This window comes from Eriocheir sinensis, chromosome 48 (assembly GCF_024679095.1).
Source record: "Eriocheir sinensis breed Jianghai 21 chromosome 48, ASM2467909v1, whole genome shotgun sequence".
Classification (NCBI taxonomy): domain Eukaryota; kingdom Metazoa; phylum Arthropoda; class Malacostraca; order Decapoda; family Varunidae; genus Eriocheir; species Eriocheir sinensis.
This window is the reverse complement of record NC_066556.1, coordinates 5,621,405-5,638,904: the sequence shown is the minus strand read 5'-3', so window position 1 is coordinate 5,638,904 and position 17,500 is coordinate 5,621,405. Positions and strand designations below refer to the sequence as shown.

The 17,500-nt window shown below is 42.8% G+C and overlaps 1 protein-coding gene across 2 annotated transcripts in view; it reads right to left on the bottom strand.

Moving 5' to 3' along the window:
* Nucleotides 1-6,646: 6,646 nt before the first annotated feature.
* LOC126981409 (potassium/sodium hyperpolarization-activated cyclic nucleotide-gated channel 4-like) overlaps nt 6,647-17,500 on the bottom strand; it is a 42,214-nt gene continuing 31,360 nt past the window's right edge. The window contains exons 1-2 of one of the 2 annotated variants that reach the window (XM_050832425.1): nt 7,902-8,677; nt 6,650-7,397 (exon numbers count right to left, since the gene is read on the bottom strand). In XM_050832425.1, the coding sequence (XP_050688382.1) occupies nt 6,764-7,321 (558 nt within the window). In that variant the 5' untranslated portion in view covers nt 7,322-7,397; nt 7,902-8,677 and the 3' untranslated portion in view covers nt 6,650-6,763. Of the gene's footprint in view, nt 7,398-7,901; nt 8,678-17,500 lie in introns of those variants that run through there. The other variant, XM_050832426.1, reaches the window with a different exon arrangement.

The following is a 17,500-nucleotide window of genomic DNA, read 5'->3' as shown; positions in this document are numbered from 1 at the left end:
TGATAGTGATGATAATTCTAGCACGGCGAAAACTCTGCATCAATAATAACAACAATATCACCACCACCACCACCAACACCAACAACAACAACAACATCACCACCACCATCATCACCACCAGCACCACCATCACCACCAACACCAACAAGAGGATAAAAATGAAAATAACAATAACATCAATAATAGTTATGCGCCGCCACCGCCGCCGCCATCACCACCGCCGTCACCACCATTACCGATAATAATATATAACAAATACACCAGCGAGAGAGAGAGAGAGAGAGAGAGAGAGAGAGAGAGAGAGAGAGAGAGAGAGAGAGAGAGAGAGAGAGAGAGAGAGAGAGAGAGAGAGAGAGAGAGAGAGAGGATATGAGAATTATGTGAGAAATCCAATAATAATAATAATAATGATAATAATAATAATAATAATAATAATAATAATAATAATAATAATAATAATAATAATAATAATAATAATAATAATAATAATAATAATAATAATAATAGCTGCACCCAAACTAAGATGGTAGCAAAATGATTCCTTTTATATAAAACTAAACCCCAAAAATATACACTTTATCTATTACATGTACATCAATTAAGAATATAAGGAAACGAATGGACTACCGGAATAAAAAATCTATGACTTCCAAGGAACCCTGAAGGCAGCACTGTCGCCTATGAAAAAAAAAGGTCAAATCATTTCAAATAGTCCGTTGAGGCGATGTCTTCCGCGGGTTTCCTATCTCCCCTCTGCTCTGCCACACATTTCCAACATCTATCTCTTCCTCTCATAAGTTAGCTTTAAATAACATATTATAGGTAAAAATAGGTGCTGGGATTGTGTGGTAACGCCTCGACGGACTATTTGAATTGGTGTGACTAGTTATCGGCCGCCTTCTGTCCGGTGCAAGCGACTTCACGCCCTCACATTCTCACAACGATCAAAGAAGAAACAGACGCATACATAAATAAAATAATAAGGAAAAAGAAAACGATGTGGGTAAGCGACTTAACTTCTAATTTCTTATACTGATGAAATAGATGAAAACGTGACAGGAAAGCGGAATAAGAAGAAATAAAGGAAGAAAAGCAAGCGACTTCACGCCCTTACATTCTTACAACGATTAAAAAAAAAAAAAATAGAAACAGACGCATACATAAATAAAATAATATAGATAAAGGAAACAGTGTAAGCAAGCGACTCAACTCCTAATTTCTTATACTGGTAAAATAGATGAAAAGATTACAGAGAGGAGGCATAACAAGAAGTAAAGGAAGAAAAGCAAGCGATTTCACGCTCAAAAATCCTTAAGTGATAAAGACAACAAAACGAACCGACGAAAACATAAAAAAGTAATGAAGAATAGAAATAAAGAAAAAAATAAGTAACTTTACTCGCTCAATACATAAAAAAAAAACAGACGAGAACATTGAAAAATTAAAAATATAAAAAAAACATTACCAAAAAAAAAGCGACATACTACATATTACTCTTACACCGAAAAAAAATAGAGAAAAAGAAGAAAAAGCAAAAAAAAGGAGCAAATAAAGAAAGGAAAAAAAAAGGAAACATGCCCACACCTACAACATACATTTTTTTTTCCATATTCACTGACGCGGCAAATCCAATAAAGCGACACATATGAAGAACAGATGAATACATAAACAAATAAATCGAGCACTAAATAACTCATCACGAAATTATGGTAATGCGATTTGGGGGGAAAAAAATTCGTGAGCGTGCAGGGCGGAGAGGCGGCGAGAGAGGGCGTGGCAGCGTGCATGAGCCTTGTTGTTGTTGGTGTGCGGAGTGGGTGAGTGGGTGAGTGAATTAGAGAGTGAGTGAGTGAGTGAGTGAGAGAAACAGTGAGGAGAAAAAAAATAGAAAAATAAATAGAAATATACAGAGAAATACAAGAGAAATAAAAGAGATATAACAGAGAAATAACAGAGAAATAAAGAAATAAAGAGAAATAGCAGGGAAATAATAGAGAAATAACAGATAAACAAACGGAGATAAATAACAGAAATAACGGAGAAATAACGGAAAAATAAACAGAGAGAGAGAGAGAGAGAGAGAGAGAGAGAGAGAGAGAGAGAGAGAGAGAGAGAGAGAGAGAGAGAGAGAGAGAGAGAGAGAGAGAGAGAGTAATGAAGGCTAATGACAAGACGAACAGACCAGAAGGCGACAACAGACAGACACGAGGAGGAAGAAAAAAATAATACATGAAACAGAAAATAATGAAAAGAGGAACAATGAGAAAAGGAAGACACAGCAACCAACCAGCGGAGGGAAACGCTAATAAATATTCTCCGTTTAATGAAAAAAAAGTGCAGATCAATTTTCTCAGATATTTTTTTCATGACTTCCATTAAAAAGAGAAAGAAGAAAGAAAGAATGGTGAATAAACAACAGGAGAAAAATCATATGGTCGCGCCGATACAAAAAAAAAAGTTAAAACGAAGTGAAAATGAAATAGCTGGGTTGCGAAGATGGTGTGATGATAATAACAATAATAATAATAATAATAATAATAATAATAATAATAATAATAATAATAATAATAATAGTTTTAACGCGATAATTTTTCACATGTCAATGAAATGAATAATCGCATGTACATAAATTCGCACATACATACACACACACACACACACACACTAATACCTACATACAAACACTATAGCAAAAAAAAAAAACCTCCATTGCTTCCGTTTCCCTTTCCGATAATTATCAAACACTATTAATAACGAAATAACCGAAGTGTGCGTGTGTGTGTGTGTGTGTGTGTGTGTGTGTGTGTGTGTGTGTGTGTGTGTCCAGGTGATAATGCCGCCCGTTACCAGTACCTGCGCGTAATAATAGCGATGGTAATGATGGCAGAAGCTTCGTCGATGTAATTTCGTTCAGTCAGATTTTTACGATGAGTCTTAAGAGTGAATGGAAGTCGGGATTAGATTTTGCGGAATGAGATTTTGTTTTTATTATTATTTTTTCATTTTCTTTCGGATGTTATTGGCTTTTGTAGTTCTCTTGTTGTTGTTTGTATTTTCGATATTATTATTATTATTATTATTATTATTATTATTATTATTATTATTATTATTCATTTTGTTACTACTACTCCTACTACTTCTACTATATAGTAACAATCCTCCTCCTCCACCTCCTCCTCCTCCTCCTCCTTCTCCTCCTACTAAGACTACTACTACTACTACTACTACTACTACTACTACTACTACTACTACTACTATTATTTCTACGACTATTACAATCTTAACTTTTCTTACTATATTAACAATGATACCAGTTGTCGCTGTAGATTTTACGAAATTTATCTTAAGTTCAAGAATGCCAAATAGATAAAAAAAAAACATCACGAAGCGAAAATTTTAATATCGCGGAAAGAAGAAAAATACGTATTATTATTATTATTATCATTATTATTATTATTATTATTATTAGTAGTAGTAGTAGTAGTAGTAGTAGTAGTATCATTATTATTATTATCCCTAGGACGTAAGCAAAGCAGATAACCACACACACACACACACACACACACACACACATACACACACACACACACACACACAGCAACGGCAAATCAGCACAGGATGCCCACCGCTGTTTACTCTGTGTGTGTGTGTGTGTGTGTGTGTGCTGGGCGGCGGTAATTTAGCATTCATAGTAGCGGATTTATGGCCTGCACGCCTCGGGATTTCTGTTCTCTCTTCCCCTTTTATTTGGCACATCAGGAGCGGGTTTGGCGGAGGGTGCGTGTGTGTGCGTCGAGCGGCGGCCGGGAAAATAAATAGGCGCTGGAATTTCCTTGTTGAAAAGATATATATGTAAAACTCCCTCGGTCATTCCATTCGCCGAAGTAGGAGAACATGATTTTAGCGGAGGTCTGGGTATGCTTAATTTCAACCCCCTTTCCCCGTTCTTCTTTTAATCTGATTCTTTAATGACAGTAGTTGGTGCTTATGATATGTTAGGTATAAAAAACAAATCATATATCGCTCTCATTTAATCATCTACCTAAATACAACGGATAGCTGCCTTTATATAAGTGTTTGTTAGTGTTGATGGAATATCATTATCATTTTTATTATTATTATTATTATTATTATTATTATTATTATTATTATTATTATTATTATTGCTAGTATTATTATCGCAGTGTTAGTCGTAGTCGTAGTAATAGTAGTAGTAGTAGTAGTAGTAGTAGTAGTAGTAGTAGTAGTAGTAGTAGTAGGCTAGTAGTAGTAGTAGGAACAACAACAACAACAGCAGGAGCATCACCGCTAATGGCACCCGCGGCAGAGCGGTAGCAGGCAGATGGATGGCGGCGGCAATATATTTTAGCGGCGGCGGCGTCGGCGGCACAAGCGGCGGCGGCGGGAATATGTGATCAGGTTGAACCCGACAGATTTCCTTACCCCGCCGCCGCCGCCACCACCGCCGCCGCCGCCGCCACTCAAGCTCCCGGAGTACTCTCAGACTTAAGCGAGTGTCCTCCTTAAGACGCCTGCAGCTACTCCTCCTCTTCCTCCTCTCACTCCTCCTCCTCGTGGGTACTACCTGGGCGCCTAGCTACAATTAATCAAGGGCTTCAGGTAACGTGTGTACGGCGCGTCAAACGGTAGCAATTAATGTGAGGATGAGTCTACCTGAGCCGCTGATGGTGACGGTAAGGCTGTTTTGAGGGTAAGGTTTGTGTTGTTTATTTATTGTTTATTTATCTATTTTTAAGTACTCATGTTTTTTTTTTTGTTTTTTTTTCGGGGGGGGGATGTTTGGGTTTTTGTTGTTGTTGTGTGTTTGGTTTTGAAGTTATCATTATTGTTGTTACTGTTACCGTTATTGATGTTCGTGTTATTATTATTATTATTATTATTATTATTATTATTATTATTATTATTATTATCATTGCTGTTATATTTACTGCCATTATTATTATTTTATTATTAATATTATCATTATCAAAACTAATACGGTTATCATCATTATTATTATCATTACTATTTTTAATCAATTCACGCATTTCTCTAACGTTATATTTTTCTTCAGATAATCATCATCGAGACGACAACAACAACAACAACAACAACAACAACAACAACAACAACAACAACAACAACAACGCGGGGCTATCAGGTCGCAGAGGACGAGGAGGAGGAGAAGACGAAGACTGAACAAACAAAGGAAGCGTCATCTGTACACAACGTTTTTTTTTTTTCCGCCTCAAAGATACACACAAACGACACACACACACACACACACACACACACACACACACACACACACACACACACACACACAGGTAGCGGACAGGTATAAATCACCCTCTAAGTACGCCGCCGTTCACGCCTATAATCGTTACAATAAATGACTCGGCCGTTAACCCAAAAATTATCGGATCCCCTTTCTGAATCTACTCGCTTCGGCTCCTTATTTATCTTTGTTTCCGGTGCTTCTGTTTAAGTTACGCGCTTATTTATTCATTTATACTTCTGCTTATTCATTTATGTATCTGTTGTTATTTTTGTTTGTCAGTACTTTTGTTTGTTTTTATTTACTTAGTCGCTTATATTTTTATGTATACGTCTACTTATTAATTTAGTTATCTTCATTTACTTGTCTTGTTTATTCTTGTTTTTCAGTTCCTTCGTTTATTTATTTAGTCGCTTATTTATTCACACGTCTATCTTTTTATTTGTCTATTTTTGTTCTTTATTTTTTTACTGTAACATCCGCGCCGCATTCAGTCAGTGTTAACAGACGCCAGTGTTGCCCCAGCCAGAGTATCGGTAATGTTGCACGGCTTTGGTAACACTGTGTACTTGCGGCCGGCGGTGACGAGCTGAGATGTGAGTTGCGCCTTGCCGCGGTGGGTCGGCCGGCGGGGAAATAAGTAAATATATACCCACGCCCACATAATCGCGGCCGGAAAAAATATGTCAGCACCGATTGTAGGATGGAAATGATTGTGACGAGAAATATCAACTATAGATATACGCAATAAAATAATGAGTTTGATGGCTAAAATAATGATACTGGTGATAATAAAATGAGTGATATTAATAATAATAGAAATAATACCAATAATGATAATAGTATCAATAATAATAATGACAATGATGATGATGACAATAATAATAATAATAATAATAATAATAATAATAATAATAATAATAATAATAATAATAATAATAAATAAAAGTAATAATAATAAAGGAAAATATACCGTGACGATATTTTTCATACGCATCTTTCAGTTATTTCCCAGCCACAATTCATTTTCATTATTATTATTATTATTATTATTATAATTATTATTATTATTATTATTATTATAATTATCATTACCATTATTCTAACTATTATCAATTTTATCATTATTATTGTTATTATTGCCCTTACTGTTATTACTTCTACATAATTATTATATGTATTAAAACTTTCATTATTGATATAATTATTATCACTATTACCATTTTTATTATTACCATTATTATTACTATTATTATTACATTTTTTATTATTACTATTATTATTATTATTATTATTATTATTATTATTATTATTATTGTCACTAATTCCCGCCACCCCGCAGCGCCGTGGCCGCCACACGCCGCGTGTGTCGCCAGCAGCCGCGTCTCAGGTTACTGCCCGGCCTGGGATGAGGGCGGCGGCCTCCCCGGCGGCTGCCCGGCCCGCGGCCCGCGGCCCCGCCGGGCACCGCCACGACAACAAGATTTACGAGGCGGCACGATGCAGCACGCCGGAGGAACACGCGGCCAGCAGCAGCCCGCCGTGCCTCCCGCGGGACAGCGCCGCCACACGGCCTCGGGGCGCGGCGGGGCCTTCAACAAACAAAGAAATGGACTCACCTGGGCTGTGGGCGTCGGGGTGGGCGGCGTGGGCGTCGTGACGCAGGCCCAGCATCGAGGGCATGGCGCTGTTCATAGTGACGGGCGTGACGGGCCCGCCCAGGCCTCCCACGCCCATGCCGGGCAGCAGGGCGGGGTTCATCCAGACATGGCGGGAGTCTGGGAAAAGCGAGTGCTGCTGGTGGGCGGCCAGGGCGGCGTGGCGCGAGTACAGCAGGTGAGGCGCCGCCCCCAGGGACCCGCCCGCCCCGAAGGAGGACGAGGCGGGCGGGGCGGGCGGCGACTCAGACTGTGAGCCGAGCCCCAGCAGCTCCTGGATAGCGAAGGGCGAGCGCTGGGGCAGCGTGGGCGCCGTGAGGGCCGTCATGTGGGCGTGGGCGTGGAGGGAGGGCGCGGACACATGCACGGTGCCTCGCTCCATCATGGCGCGGGCGTGCGGGCGGTGAGTCACCAGCCTGGGCCGATCACCATGCCGCAGCCGCCGCCCGCAGGCCAGTCACCTGCAGGAGGAAACACTGTTACTAACCTCGCCTCACACCCAAGTTCACACACACACACACACACACACACACACACACGGGGGCAGCACAGCCAGTTCCCGGCGCCCTGTGTGCCGTCGGGGCCTGCATGAGCACGATCAGCAGGCTAAGGCTGCCTCGCTACACATGCCTGTGCCACCGCCATCTGCGGCAGCCACGCGGGGCCTCGGCCTCCTGTCCACCTCCCCGTCAGGCCCCGTTGGCACCTGTTAAGCTTTCCCCAACAGCCCTCCCTGGCACCCGTCACCTCGCCACCGTCACCTGTCACCACCAACAAGTGCCTGACAGAACACTACGGTAAAAAAGACGTTCCTTGTGTCACCTGCAGCCTCGGCAGTGCCTCTGTGACAGCCTCAGGCAGTGCCCCGCCGCCAGGCCTCAGCCCTCAGCGTCCCTCACACAGCCTCGGGTCTCTACAGATTGTCAAGTTTCTGTCGCTACAAAAAACTGCTTAACGTGACTCACCTCTTGTTTGTCGCACCGCCGCCGCTCCGACAGACACTCCGCCAGTTAAAACACCTTTAATTGCCTCAGACCAGCGTCCTTTTTCCACAGTGGCCACTAATTAACTAGTGTAGGTATCACGGGGTTCAGTCCATAGCGTCAGGAGTAACAATTGCAGAAGAGATCACAGTGGGGTGTGGAGGCTGCCTATGCTAAACAGCGTGTAGTTCACATATAAAATGGCAGTTAGCGACAGCCCTTGATTTGCTCCGTGGCATCTGCGCACTGGGACGCTCCCGCTGCAGCCTCCCGCCACCGGCCTTGTCTCCGCCGGGTTTGTCCTCGCGCCTCGCTGCGTCGAGAACCTCGGGGCGCCGCAGGGGTGGAGGCTCAGACGGCAGGGCCTGGAGTGTACCGGCGGCTGCTGGTGAACACGTCGAGGAGGAGAGTTCGGTAAATAAGAACACGCCGGGAACACCGCGGCGGAGAACAAGAGTACCACTTGTGACTGGTCGATAAGCCCGCCCATTGGACACACCCCCTTCCCCGAGGAGCCAATGAGCGCGCCAACTCGGCCCCCTTACCTGACTAGCGGCCAATCGTGGAGCGGTTTCATTGATTGACAAGACTCGAGGGGAATGGAAACTCCATATTATGCCGGCGCCGGGCAGTCGAGGCAGTGGTGACGGGCGGCGCGGCGGGAGCACACCCACTCACGGCACCCACGCCAAGTGTCAACAATTTTTCACAGGAAATTTGCATTCCTTTGATCAGAATGTAAATATGTTCGCCCTTCCTCGGCCGTCGATGAAAATAAATATACTTGCTACTACATTCCTCCTCTCATTCCCCGCCCTGCCTCCTCCTCCACAACCTCCCCCCCCAGCCCCCCTACTTACCGGCCGAGTCAGCTGGGGGCGCTGGCCAGCCGATCACTCCACCTCCGGCTCCATCTTCTCCCCGTCTCCTCCACCTTACCCCACCATCATCCTCCTCTCCTCTCCCTCCTCCTCCTCCTCAGCCATGCACTTCCCCCGCCCCCCCACCCCCACCCCGCCCCCCGCCGCCGCCGCCTCACTCATTCAATTCATTGGCACCGTAAAAGGCAGAAATCTAGGAAGAAACGAAGTCTGGTTTGCTTCTCCGCGGTGCGTGAAGGCGACGGGGCAAGGAAAAGAGGTCAAGGCGGGGGAAACACACACACACACACACACACACACACACACACACACACACACACACACACACACACACACACACACACCAGGACACAGACACACAATATATATAATTACGTTTTCAGTTTGCAGTATAGAATAATTTTATCCTTGCCCAAACACTCTACGGCTCCTTCACTCCAGCGTTCAACTCCATCAGTGCTCAACGCGCGTCGGTAAATTCTAGCGTGTTTTATTTTCTTAGCTTTTCCTCGCCTCGACTGTCGCAGCTCACTGGGCAAACGTATACTTGAGGTTTTTTTTTCTTCTGGTCCGTGAAGGGCGTGAGGTGGCGCATGACTGACACGCTACTCAACAGCCATGCTCTAGCGCAGCGTCAGCATAGTTTTGAGTTTCTTTATATTTTACAGTAGAGAGTGAGTGACTGAGGTTAGGCGCCGCAACAGCCAGGGTCATATGGTTTACAGTGGAGAAGGCAGGTCAAGAGGTAGGCTGAGTCAATACTACACATAGAATTGAGACGGTGAAAAGTTGAAAATATTAAATAAATCACGGAGGTGCCTTAAAATTATATTCTTGGATGTGTTTCAGTCATACATCACGGCAGCCACTATAAATAAAATTCGTTTGCGCCACTATAACGGGCTGAGGTCGTCTAAGAAGTCCCTCAAGACAGCCTACCGGTGCTATAGAAAGCACCAAAAAAAAAAAAAAAAAAAAAAAAAAAAGGCGAGTCAGTATAAGTTAAATGAAAATAGTAAAGGATAGTAATTAGATGCATTTGTGAGCTCTTTTTTTACAGTAAATTAAACTGCTCAAGGAAAAAAAAAATAAAGAAAAAAAGCCCACAAATGAAGAAAGAAGTATCAAGTAAACTTTGTATCAAGTAAGTCTTTATATATATATATATATATATATATATATATATATATATATATATATATATATATATATATATATATATATATATATATATATATATATATATATCTCATTATCTGTACACAACCTTTTATAGTTTCACAACAGAGGAGGCAGCTCAAGGGGGAAAAAAAGAAGAAAACAACAATGAAAAATAAGCCCGCAAATCAAGAAAGAAGTATCAAGTAAGCTCTGTATCAAGATAGTCTTTATATGTATCTCATTTTCTGTACACAACTTTTTATTTACAGAAGAGGGAAAAAAGATAGAAAAAAAGCCCGCTACAGCCCTAATCCCACAAACACAGAACAACTCTTAATAAAAGCAATTAGTGCAGCGCTTGTGTTTTTGGCACCTTTAATCACCTTGTTCATCCAGGTAACTCATCCTCAGGTAACGGTGACTTGGCATCAGAATAAATAATAAAACCAATTTGAGTGCAGTTAGTGGTTTTTTATACCTTTAATCGCTTGCTTTTTTTTTATCCAGGTAATTCACCCTCATATCACGATAGCTAGACAGAGGCATAATGTAGTTGCTGGCTGTTAAGTTTCAGAGTCAAATAAACCAAAAAAAAATGAGTGGAAATTAGCATCCCTTTTTTCTTTTTTTTTACAACAAAGGAGACAGCTCAAAGGCACAAAAAAAAGGAAACAATAATAAAAAAAAGCCCGCTACTCGCTGCTCCTAAAAAGAATCCAAAGAGGTGGCCGAAAAGAGGGGTCAATTTCGGGAGGAGAGGTGTCCTGATACCCAAGAAACAATACGAGAAAAGTGAAGGCAATATCAACTTCTATTTGTGCAAACTATCAACTACCCAAAAAAAAAATGGAAAAAAAAACATAATAGTTTTGACTTACTGAAGGTTTGATATTAAATTAAAACGTGAAGAGAAATTAGAAGACACGGAAGAATGGGAAAAACGGGTATTAAGTAGGAGAAGGTGGAGGAAGAAAGAGGAAAGTGGAAGAATGAGAGAGGAGTAGTTTATTAAAGCGAAAAGAAGGTTGTGGAATAGACGATTCGACCTCAATATATCCAGTTCTCTTTTCTAGTTTAGTGATGGATGTCTGTTAGTGCGTCAAGCAGGATGGTGGATTTGTGATGTCACGCAGAGGAAGAGTGGTGAGCAGCGTGCAAGTTGTGGTGAGTGGAAGGTGTGGTGAAGGTGATTGTGATGGTGGTGATGGTGATGGTGGACTTGTGATGTCACGCAGAGGAAGAGTGGTAAGCATCGTGCGTGTTGTGGTGAGTGGAGAGGCAGTGTGGTGAAGGTGATTGTGATGATGGTGGTGGTGGTGGTGAAAATATATGGTGGGAATGATTATTGTGATAGTGATGAGGGTAATGGTGATGACGATAGGTAGGGGTGGTGGTGAAGATGGGTGTGTGTGATGATTGCGCGGAAGCATAGTGGTGGTGATGATGGCAGAGGAAAAATATAAATTGGTGATGATTGTGGTGATGACAAGTGATGATGAAGGCATAGACGGTAGTGAAAGCCTATACCTATCTCTTTCCTCCTTCTCTCCCTACCTATCTCCCTCCCATCACCTCTCCCTTCCTCCCTGAAAAAGACAAACATGGATGCATAACCCAAGTAAAAAAAAAAGATGGTGAGGGTCATGATGATGATAACAAACGATAGTGAAGATAGGCCAGTGGTGAGAGCTTACACCTATCTCTACCCTCCTCTCCCTCTTCTCCCTCTCTCTCTCCCTCCCTTCCTCCCGGCCTATACAAGCGCGGCGGCCTAACCCTAGTCGGAGCAGCGCCCTCTCTCTCTCTCTCCACAAGGATGCTGCAGGGGTCACATCATCTCACTGGCGAGGGATGCTGCGTTGCCTGAGCGGAGATGCAAACCTTCCCAGATGAGCGAGAGGAATATGGGGAAGAAGCGAAGAGGAAGAGGAGGAAGAGGAGGATGGGAAAGGAGGAAAAAGGAAGAGGAAGAAAAAAAAGAGGTTAGGAAGGGAGAGAAAACAGAGGAAAAGGAAGAGAGGGATAAGGCAAGGAGGGGAAAGAGAAAAGAAGGAGGAAGAGGAGGATGGGAAAGAGGGAGAGAAAAGAGGAAGAGGAAGAGAAAAAAGAGGTTAGAAATGGAGAGAGAAAAAGAGGAAGAGGAAGAGAAGAATAAGGCTAGAAGGGGAAAGAGAAAAGAGGAAGAGGAAGAGAAGAAAAAGAGTAGTAAGGAAAAGGGTGAAGAAAGAGGAAGAGAAGGAAGAGACTATGAAGGGAAAGAGCGAAGAAGGAGGAGGAGGAGGAGGAAGAGGTTAAGTAAGGAGGATAGGCAAGAAGAGGAAGAAGAGAGATGAGAAAAAAATAGACATCCTCATCCTCCTCCTCCTCCTCCTCCTCCTCCTCCTCCTCCTCAGAATTAAGGTTATGGGGTTGTGGGTTCTGGTTTTCTTTCTTTGGTTCACTTTCCAAAGATTGAGAAAGGGGATTCGATCGTGTTGGTTATGGAGTTGGATCCTGTATATGTGTGTGTGTGTGTGTGTGTGTGTGTGTGTGTGTGTGTGTGTGTGTGTGTGTGTGTGTGTGTGTGTGGCACCTATTGCGGCGTCCGAAACTCCATAATTTTTCCTCATTTTAATTTCTCTTTTAAAATTCTCTTCTTTAATTTCTCTTCTTATTTCTCTTATTTTTAGCATTAACCTCATTTGTATTTTTTTATTTCTTTTTTGTTTATGTTATTTTGTTTTGTTTTGTCTTCTTATGTACGTTTGTCCTCTCTTTTCCTCTTTATTTTTGTGTGTTGCTTCTTCCTCCTCTTTATCCTTCTTTTCCTCCTTCCTCCTAATTCCACTTTTAAAATCAATGTCTTCCACTTTTTTTCCTTTTCCGGATTTTCTTCTCTTTTTTCTCTTTTTAGTTAATGTTGTTAGTGATGTTTTCTTGGTTTCCTCTTTCCTCTTTTTTTTTTACTTAATTTTCTTCTTCCTCTTCGTCGCTCTTCTTCCCTTCTCTCCTCTCTCTCCCTCTTCCTATCTGGTCCTCTTTCTCTGTCTTTCTCTCTCCCTCTCTCTGACTCTTCTTCCTCTTTCTCTTCCTCTTTTCCTCTTTACCTTTCCAGTCTTTTTCTTCTTCACTTTCTCTTCTTACTTTTCTTAATGTCGATTTTTGTTCCTCTTATTTTCTTTTGTTTATTGTTTAATTCTTGCTCCTCGTCTCTTCTTCCTCTCTTCCTCTTCTTTGATTCTTCCTCTTCTTCTTCTTCGCCTCTTTCTCTTCTTCTTCTTCGCCTCTTCCTCTTCTTCTTCTTCGCCTCTTCCTCTTCTTCTTCTTCGTCTCTTCCTCTTCTTTTTCGACTCTTCATCTTCTTCTACGACTTTTCCTCTTCTTCTTCGCCTCTTCCTCTTCTTCTTCGTCTCTTCCTCTTTTTCGATTCTTCCTCTTCTTCTTCGCCTCTTCCTCTTCTTCTTCGCCTCTTCCTCTTCTTCTTCGACTCTTCCTCTTCTTCGCCTCTTCCTATTCTTCTTCTTCGCCTCTTCCTCTTCTTCTTCGACTCTTCCATATTTTTTTTCCTTTCTCCCTCTTTCTAATTTACTTTTCTTTTGTACGTCAGTTTATGTTCCTCTTCATCTTTATTTTCATTTTTTTTTTTTTTTTTTTTTTTTTTACTCCTTTGCGCATCCTCCACCTCCTCCACTTCCTGCTCCTCCTCCTCCTCCTCTTCCTCTTCACCTCCTCCCTTCTGTCTTCTGATTTTCGTCTGTTCCTGTTATCCTTCTTTCCTTTGGTTCCTCGCTTCCTTCCTTCTTTCTTTCCTCCTTCTTCCTCTTCCTTTCTTTTTCATTTATTTCCTTTCTTTTTCCTCTCCTTCCTGTGCTGTCTCCTTTGTTTCCCTCCTCCCGTCTCCCTTTCTTCCTATTTCCTTTTCCTATTTTTTATTTCTTTTTCCTCTCCTTCCTGTGTTGTCTCCTAGTGTTTTCTTCCCTCCTTTTCTTCCTTCTTCTTTCTTTCTCCTTAAAATGTTTGTTCCTGTTAGTTCGTCCTTCCTTCCTTCCTTCCTTTCTTCCTTCCTCCCTTTCTTCCTTTCTTTCATTCTTTTCTTTACTTCTTTATTCCTTCCATAACTCCATCCTCCTTCCTTCCTCTGCCCTTTTCCTTATTTCCTTCCTTTCTGCGTTGTCTCCTTCTGTTTCCTTCCTTCCGTCTCTTCCTCCTCCTGTTAACAAGTCGCTGTAGAGGTGGGCGTTGAATAGCATCGTCCACCTGGAGTTCACCTTCGTCAGCAGGTATACAGGTGAGCAGAGGGTCATTAAGGTGTCCTAGAGGTGTTGTTGTTACCTCTCGTCCTCTTCCTCTTCATCTTAGTCTTTCTCTTCTTTCTTTCCTATAGCCTCCTCCTCCTCCTCTTCTTCCTCTTTATAGTTCTCTTTGTATATAAAATGTGTTTACTTATCTTCTTCCTCTTCCTCCTCCTCCTTCTCCTCCTCCTTTCTTTCCAATAGCGACCTCCTCCTCTTCTTCCTCTTTCCTCTAACACTTCTCTTTCCCTGTATTAATGTTCCTGCCTCTTGTTTTCTTCATCTTCCTCCTCCTCCCCCTTCTCCTCCTCCATCTTCCATCCCTATAACGTCCTCCTCCTCCTCTTCCTCCTTTTTATAGCTCTTTTTCTTAATCTAAAGTTCTCTTCTCCTCTTCCACTTCCTCTTGATGGTTTTCCTTTCCTAGTCTCTTCCTTCTCTTCCTCTTCCTTTTCCTCTTTCTTGCTCTTCGTCTATTTTCCTTTCCCTCACTCACTCTCAGTTCTCTTCCTCTTCTTCTTTCTCCTCTTCCTCCTTCCTCTGTTTTCTCTCTCCTCTCTTCCTACGTTTATAGTCCTCTCTCTTCCTCCTCTCACCTCTTTTCCTCTTCCGCGTCATCCATCCACTCCTCCTCTTACTCTTTTTCCCTATGCTTCCTCTTTCCTCTTTCCCTTTGCAAATATAGTTCTCTTTCCTCTTCCTTCACATTATCATTTCTTAGTCCCCCTCCCTTTCCTCTTCCTCCTCCTCTTTCCTCTGTCTTTTCCTCTTGCTTATAATCTCTTTCCTCCTCTTCTTCCTCCTCCTACTTCGCTATATACAACCCCCTTCCCTCCTCCTCCTCCTCTTCCTCCTCCTCCTCCTCCTCCTCTCCCCTCGCCTCGCCTATAGCTCTTTCACCCTCCCCCCCATCCCCCCCTGCCGCTTTCCCTCTCTCCCTCTCTCCCTCCCGCCCGCATGCCCGCCCACCTCCCCTTCCTCCCGCCCACCACCCCTTCCTCCCGCCCTCACCTCCCTCACCTTCACACGCTTTCGAACGCGGACCCGCCTCTCAACGGCGTGGCGGCGGCGGCGGCGGTGGTGGTGGTGGTGGTGGTTTTGTTTGTTCCCAGTTTGATTTGGTTAGTGAGCTTGGCAAGATGTCGAATACACACACACACACACACACACACACACACACACACACACACACATATACATATACACACACAAACATACACCTACACTAACACAAACACTAACATTTCTTCTTCTCCCTCTTCTTCTTCCTCCCTATCTACTTCCTCCTCCTCCTCATCATCATCATCATCCTCTCTTTTTTTCTTTCCTTCATCAGCGTTTCTCTATTCCTCTATACTTTTTTTTCCCTCTTCCTACTCTCTTTTCGTCTATGGCTCCTCCTTTCTTTTAGTCTTCCTCCTCCTCTTTCTCATCTCTGTTTATTTCAACCTTTTTTCCCTCTTTGGTCATTCTCTTTTTCTTCATCTCTTTTTTTTCTTTTTTATCCAACTCGCTTTCCTTCTTCTCTTCCTCTTCCTTTTTCTTCCTTCCTTCGTCTAATTCCTATCTCATCTTCACTATTTATTCTTCTCTACTCTCATCATCTCTCCTTCACATCATTCTCCACTACTTCTTATCCTCCTCCTTCTCCTCCTCCAACTCCTCCTCCTTCTTTTTCTCCTCCTCCTCCTTCTCCTTTCCTTTACGACTTCTCTCCTCTTAGTCTTCCTTTTCTTCTTCATCTTCCTATCTCCTCTTCACTTATTTACTCTTCACTTCTTCCCTGTTTACGCTTCCCTATCTACATCACCTCTCCTTCACATATTTTTTATCCTCCTCCTTTTTCATCTTCCTTTTTCTTCCTATCTCCTCTTCACTTATTTACTCTACCTTCTTCCCTATTTACACTCCTCTATCTACAGCATCTCTCCTTCATATACTTTTTTTATCCTCCTCCTCCTCCTCCTCCTCCTCCGCCACACTGACACCACTCAAGGGGAAGAGGAACGATTAGTAAGTGTGGTTCTTCAGCGTCCCCTTCAGCGCCTGTAGGAGGGCCGTGTTTGATGAGGCACAGGTAAGGGAGAGAGCGAGGACCCTATAGACATCGCCCAGACTGACCCTTGACCCTGTTCTGACCCTGTTCTGACCCTGCCCTGACCCCACTGAACACTCGTGACCCCCTCCCCCTTCACCCTCCTTGTCCTCACTCTGTTCTTTTTTTTTTTTTTTTAGTGTTTTGGGAATGTTCTGATGTTGCGAGGAAAGAGGTTTTGTGTTTCTCTTTTTCTTGTTGTTCTTGTTCTTCTTCTTGTTCTTTTTTTTTCTTGTTCTCGCTCTTTTTTGTTTTTGTTGTTCTCTTTTTTTTGTTGTTGTTCTTTCTTGTTCACCTCCTCCTCGTCCACGTGGTTTCTCTCTTCTTATTCCTCCTCCTCCTCCTCCTCCTCCTCCTCCTCCTCCTCTTGTCCTCCTCCTCCTCCTCCTTGCCATATAAGAAAGAAAGAGCTGAAACTCCCACTTCTGCCTCTTCCTTCTCCATGTCAATGTAGTAACTCTCCTCCTCCTCCTCCTCCTCCTCCTCCTCCTCTTAGTATACATGTGAAGGACGTGTAAGGGATGAAGGAGCGCCTCTGACGATGGTGATTATGTGTATATAGTGGCCGCCGGGATGCTGAGTGTGGGATGAGAATGAAGGATGCTTTGGGATGCTGAATGTGTGGGGGATGAAGATGCTGAGAGATGCTGGATGTGGGGATGAAGATGCTATGAGTGATGATGTTGTTTATTGTGTGGGATGAAGATGAAGGATGCTGCGAGATGTGACATGGAGATGAGGATGTTCTGTGTGGTGTGGGGATGACGGATGCTATGGAATGCGGCGCAGGATTAATTAAGGATGCTGAGTGATGAAATGAAGAGAGAAAGATGCTGTGAGATATGAGATGAAGGATGCTGTGAGAGGTGGCGTGGAGATGATGATGCTGAGAGATGTGGCGTAGGGAAAAAGATGTGTGTGGTGTGGGGATGAGGACCCTATGGGATGCTGAATGTAGGATGATGATGTTAGATATGGCGGGGATTTAAGGATGCTGTGAAATGTTGTGAGAAAGATGCTGAGAGATGTGGTATGGGATGAAAGATGCTGAGGAAGATGTTAGATTTTTTATTTATTATTATCATTGTTGTTATTATTGCCAATGTTTTTTCGTGTGCTTTTCCTTAATTAATACAACTTGAAAAAATAGATGAGAAAATACCTACAATTCTC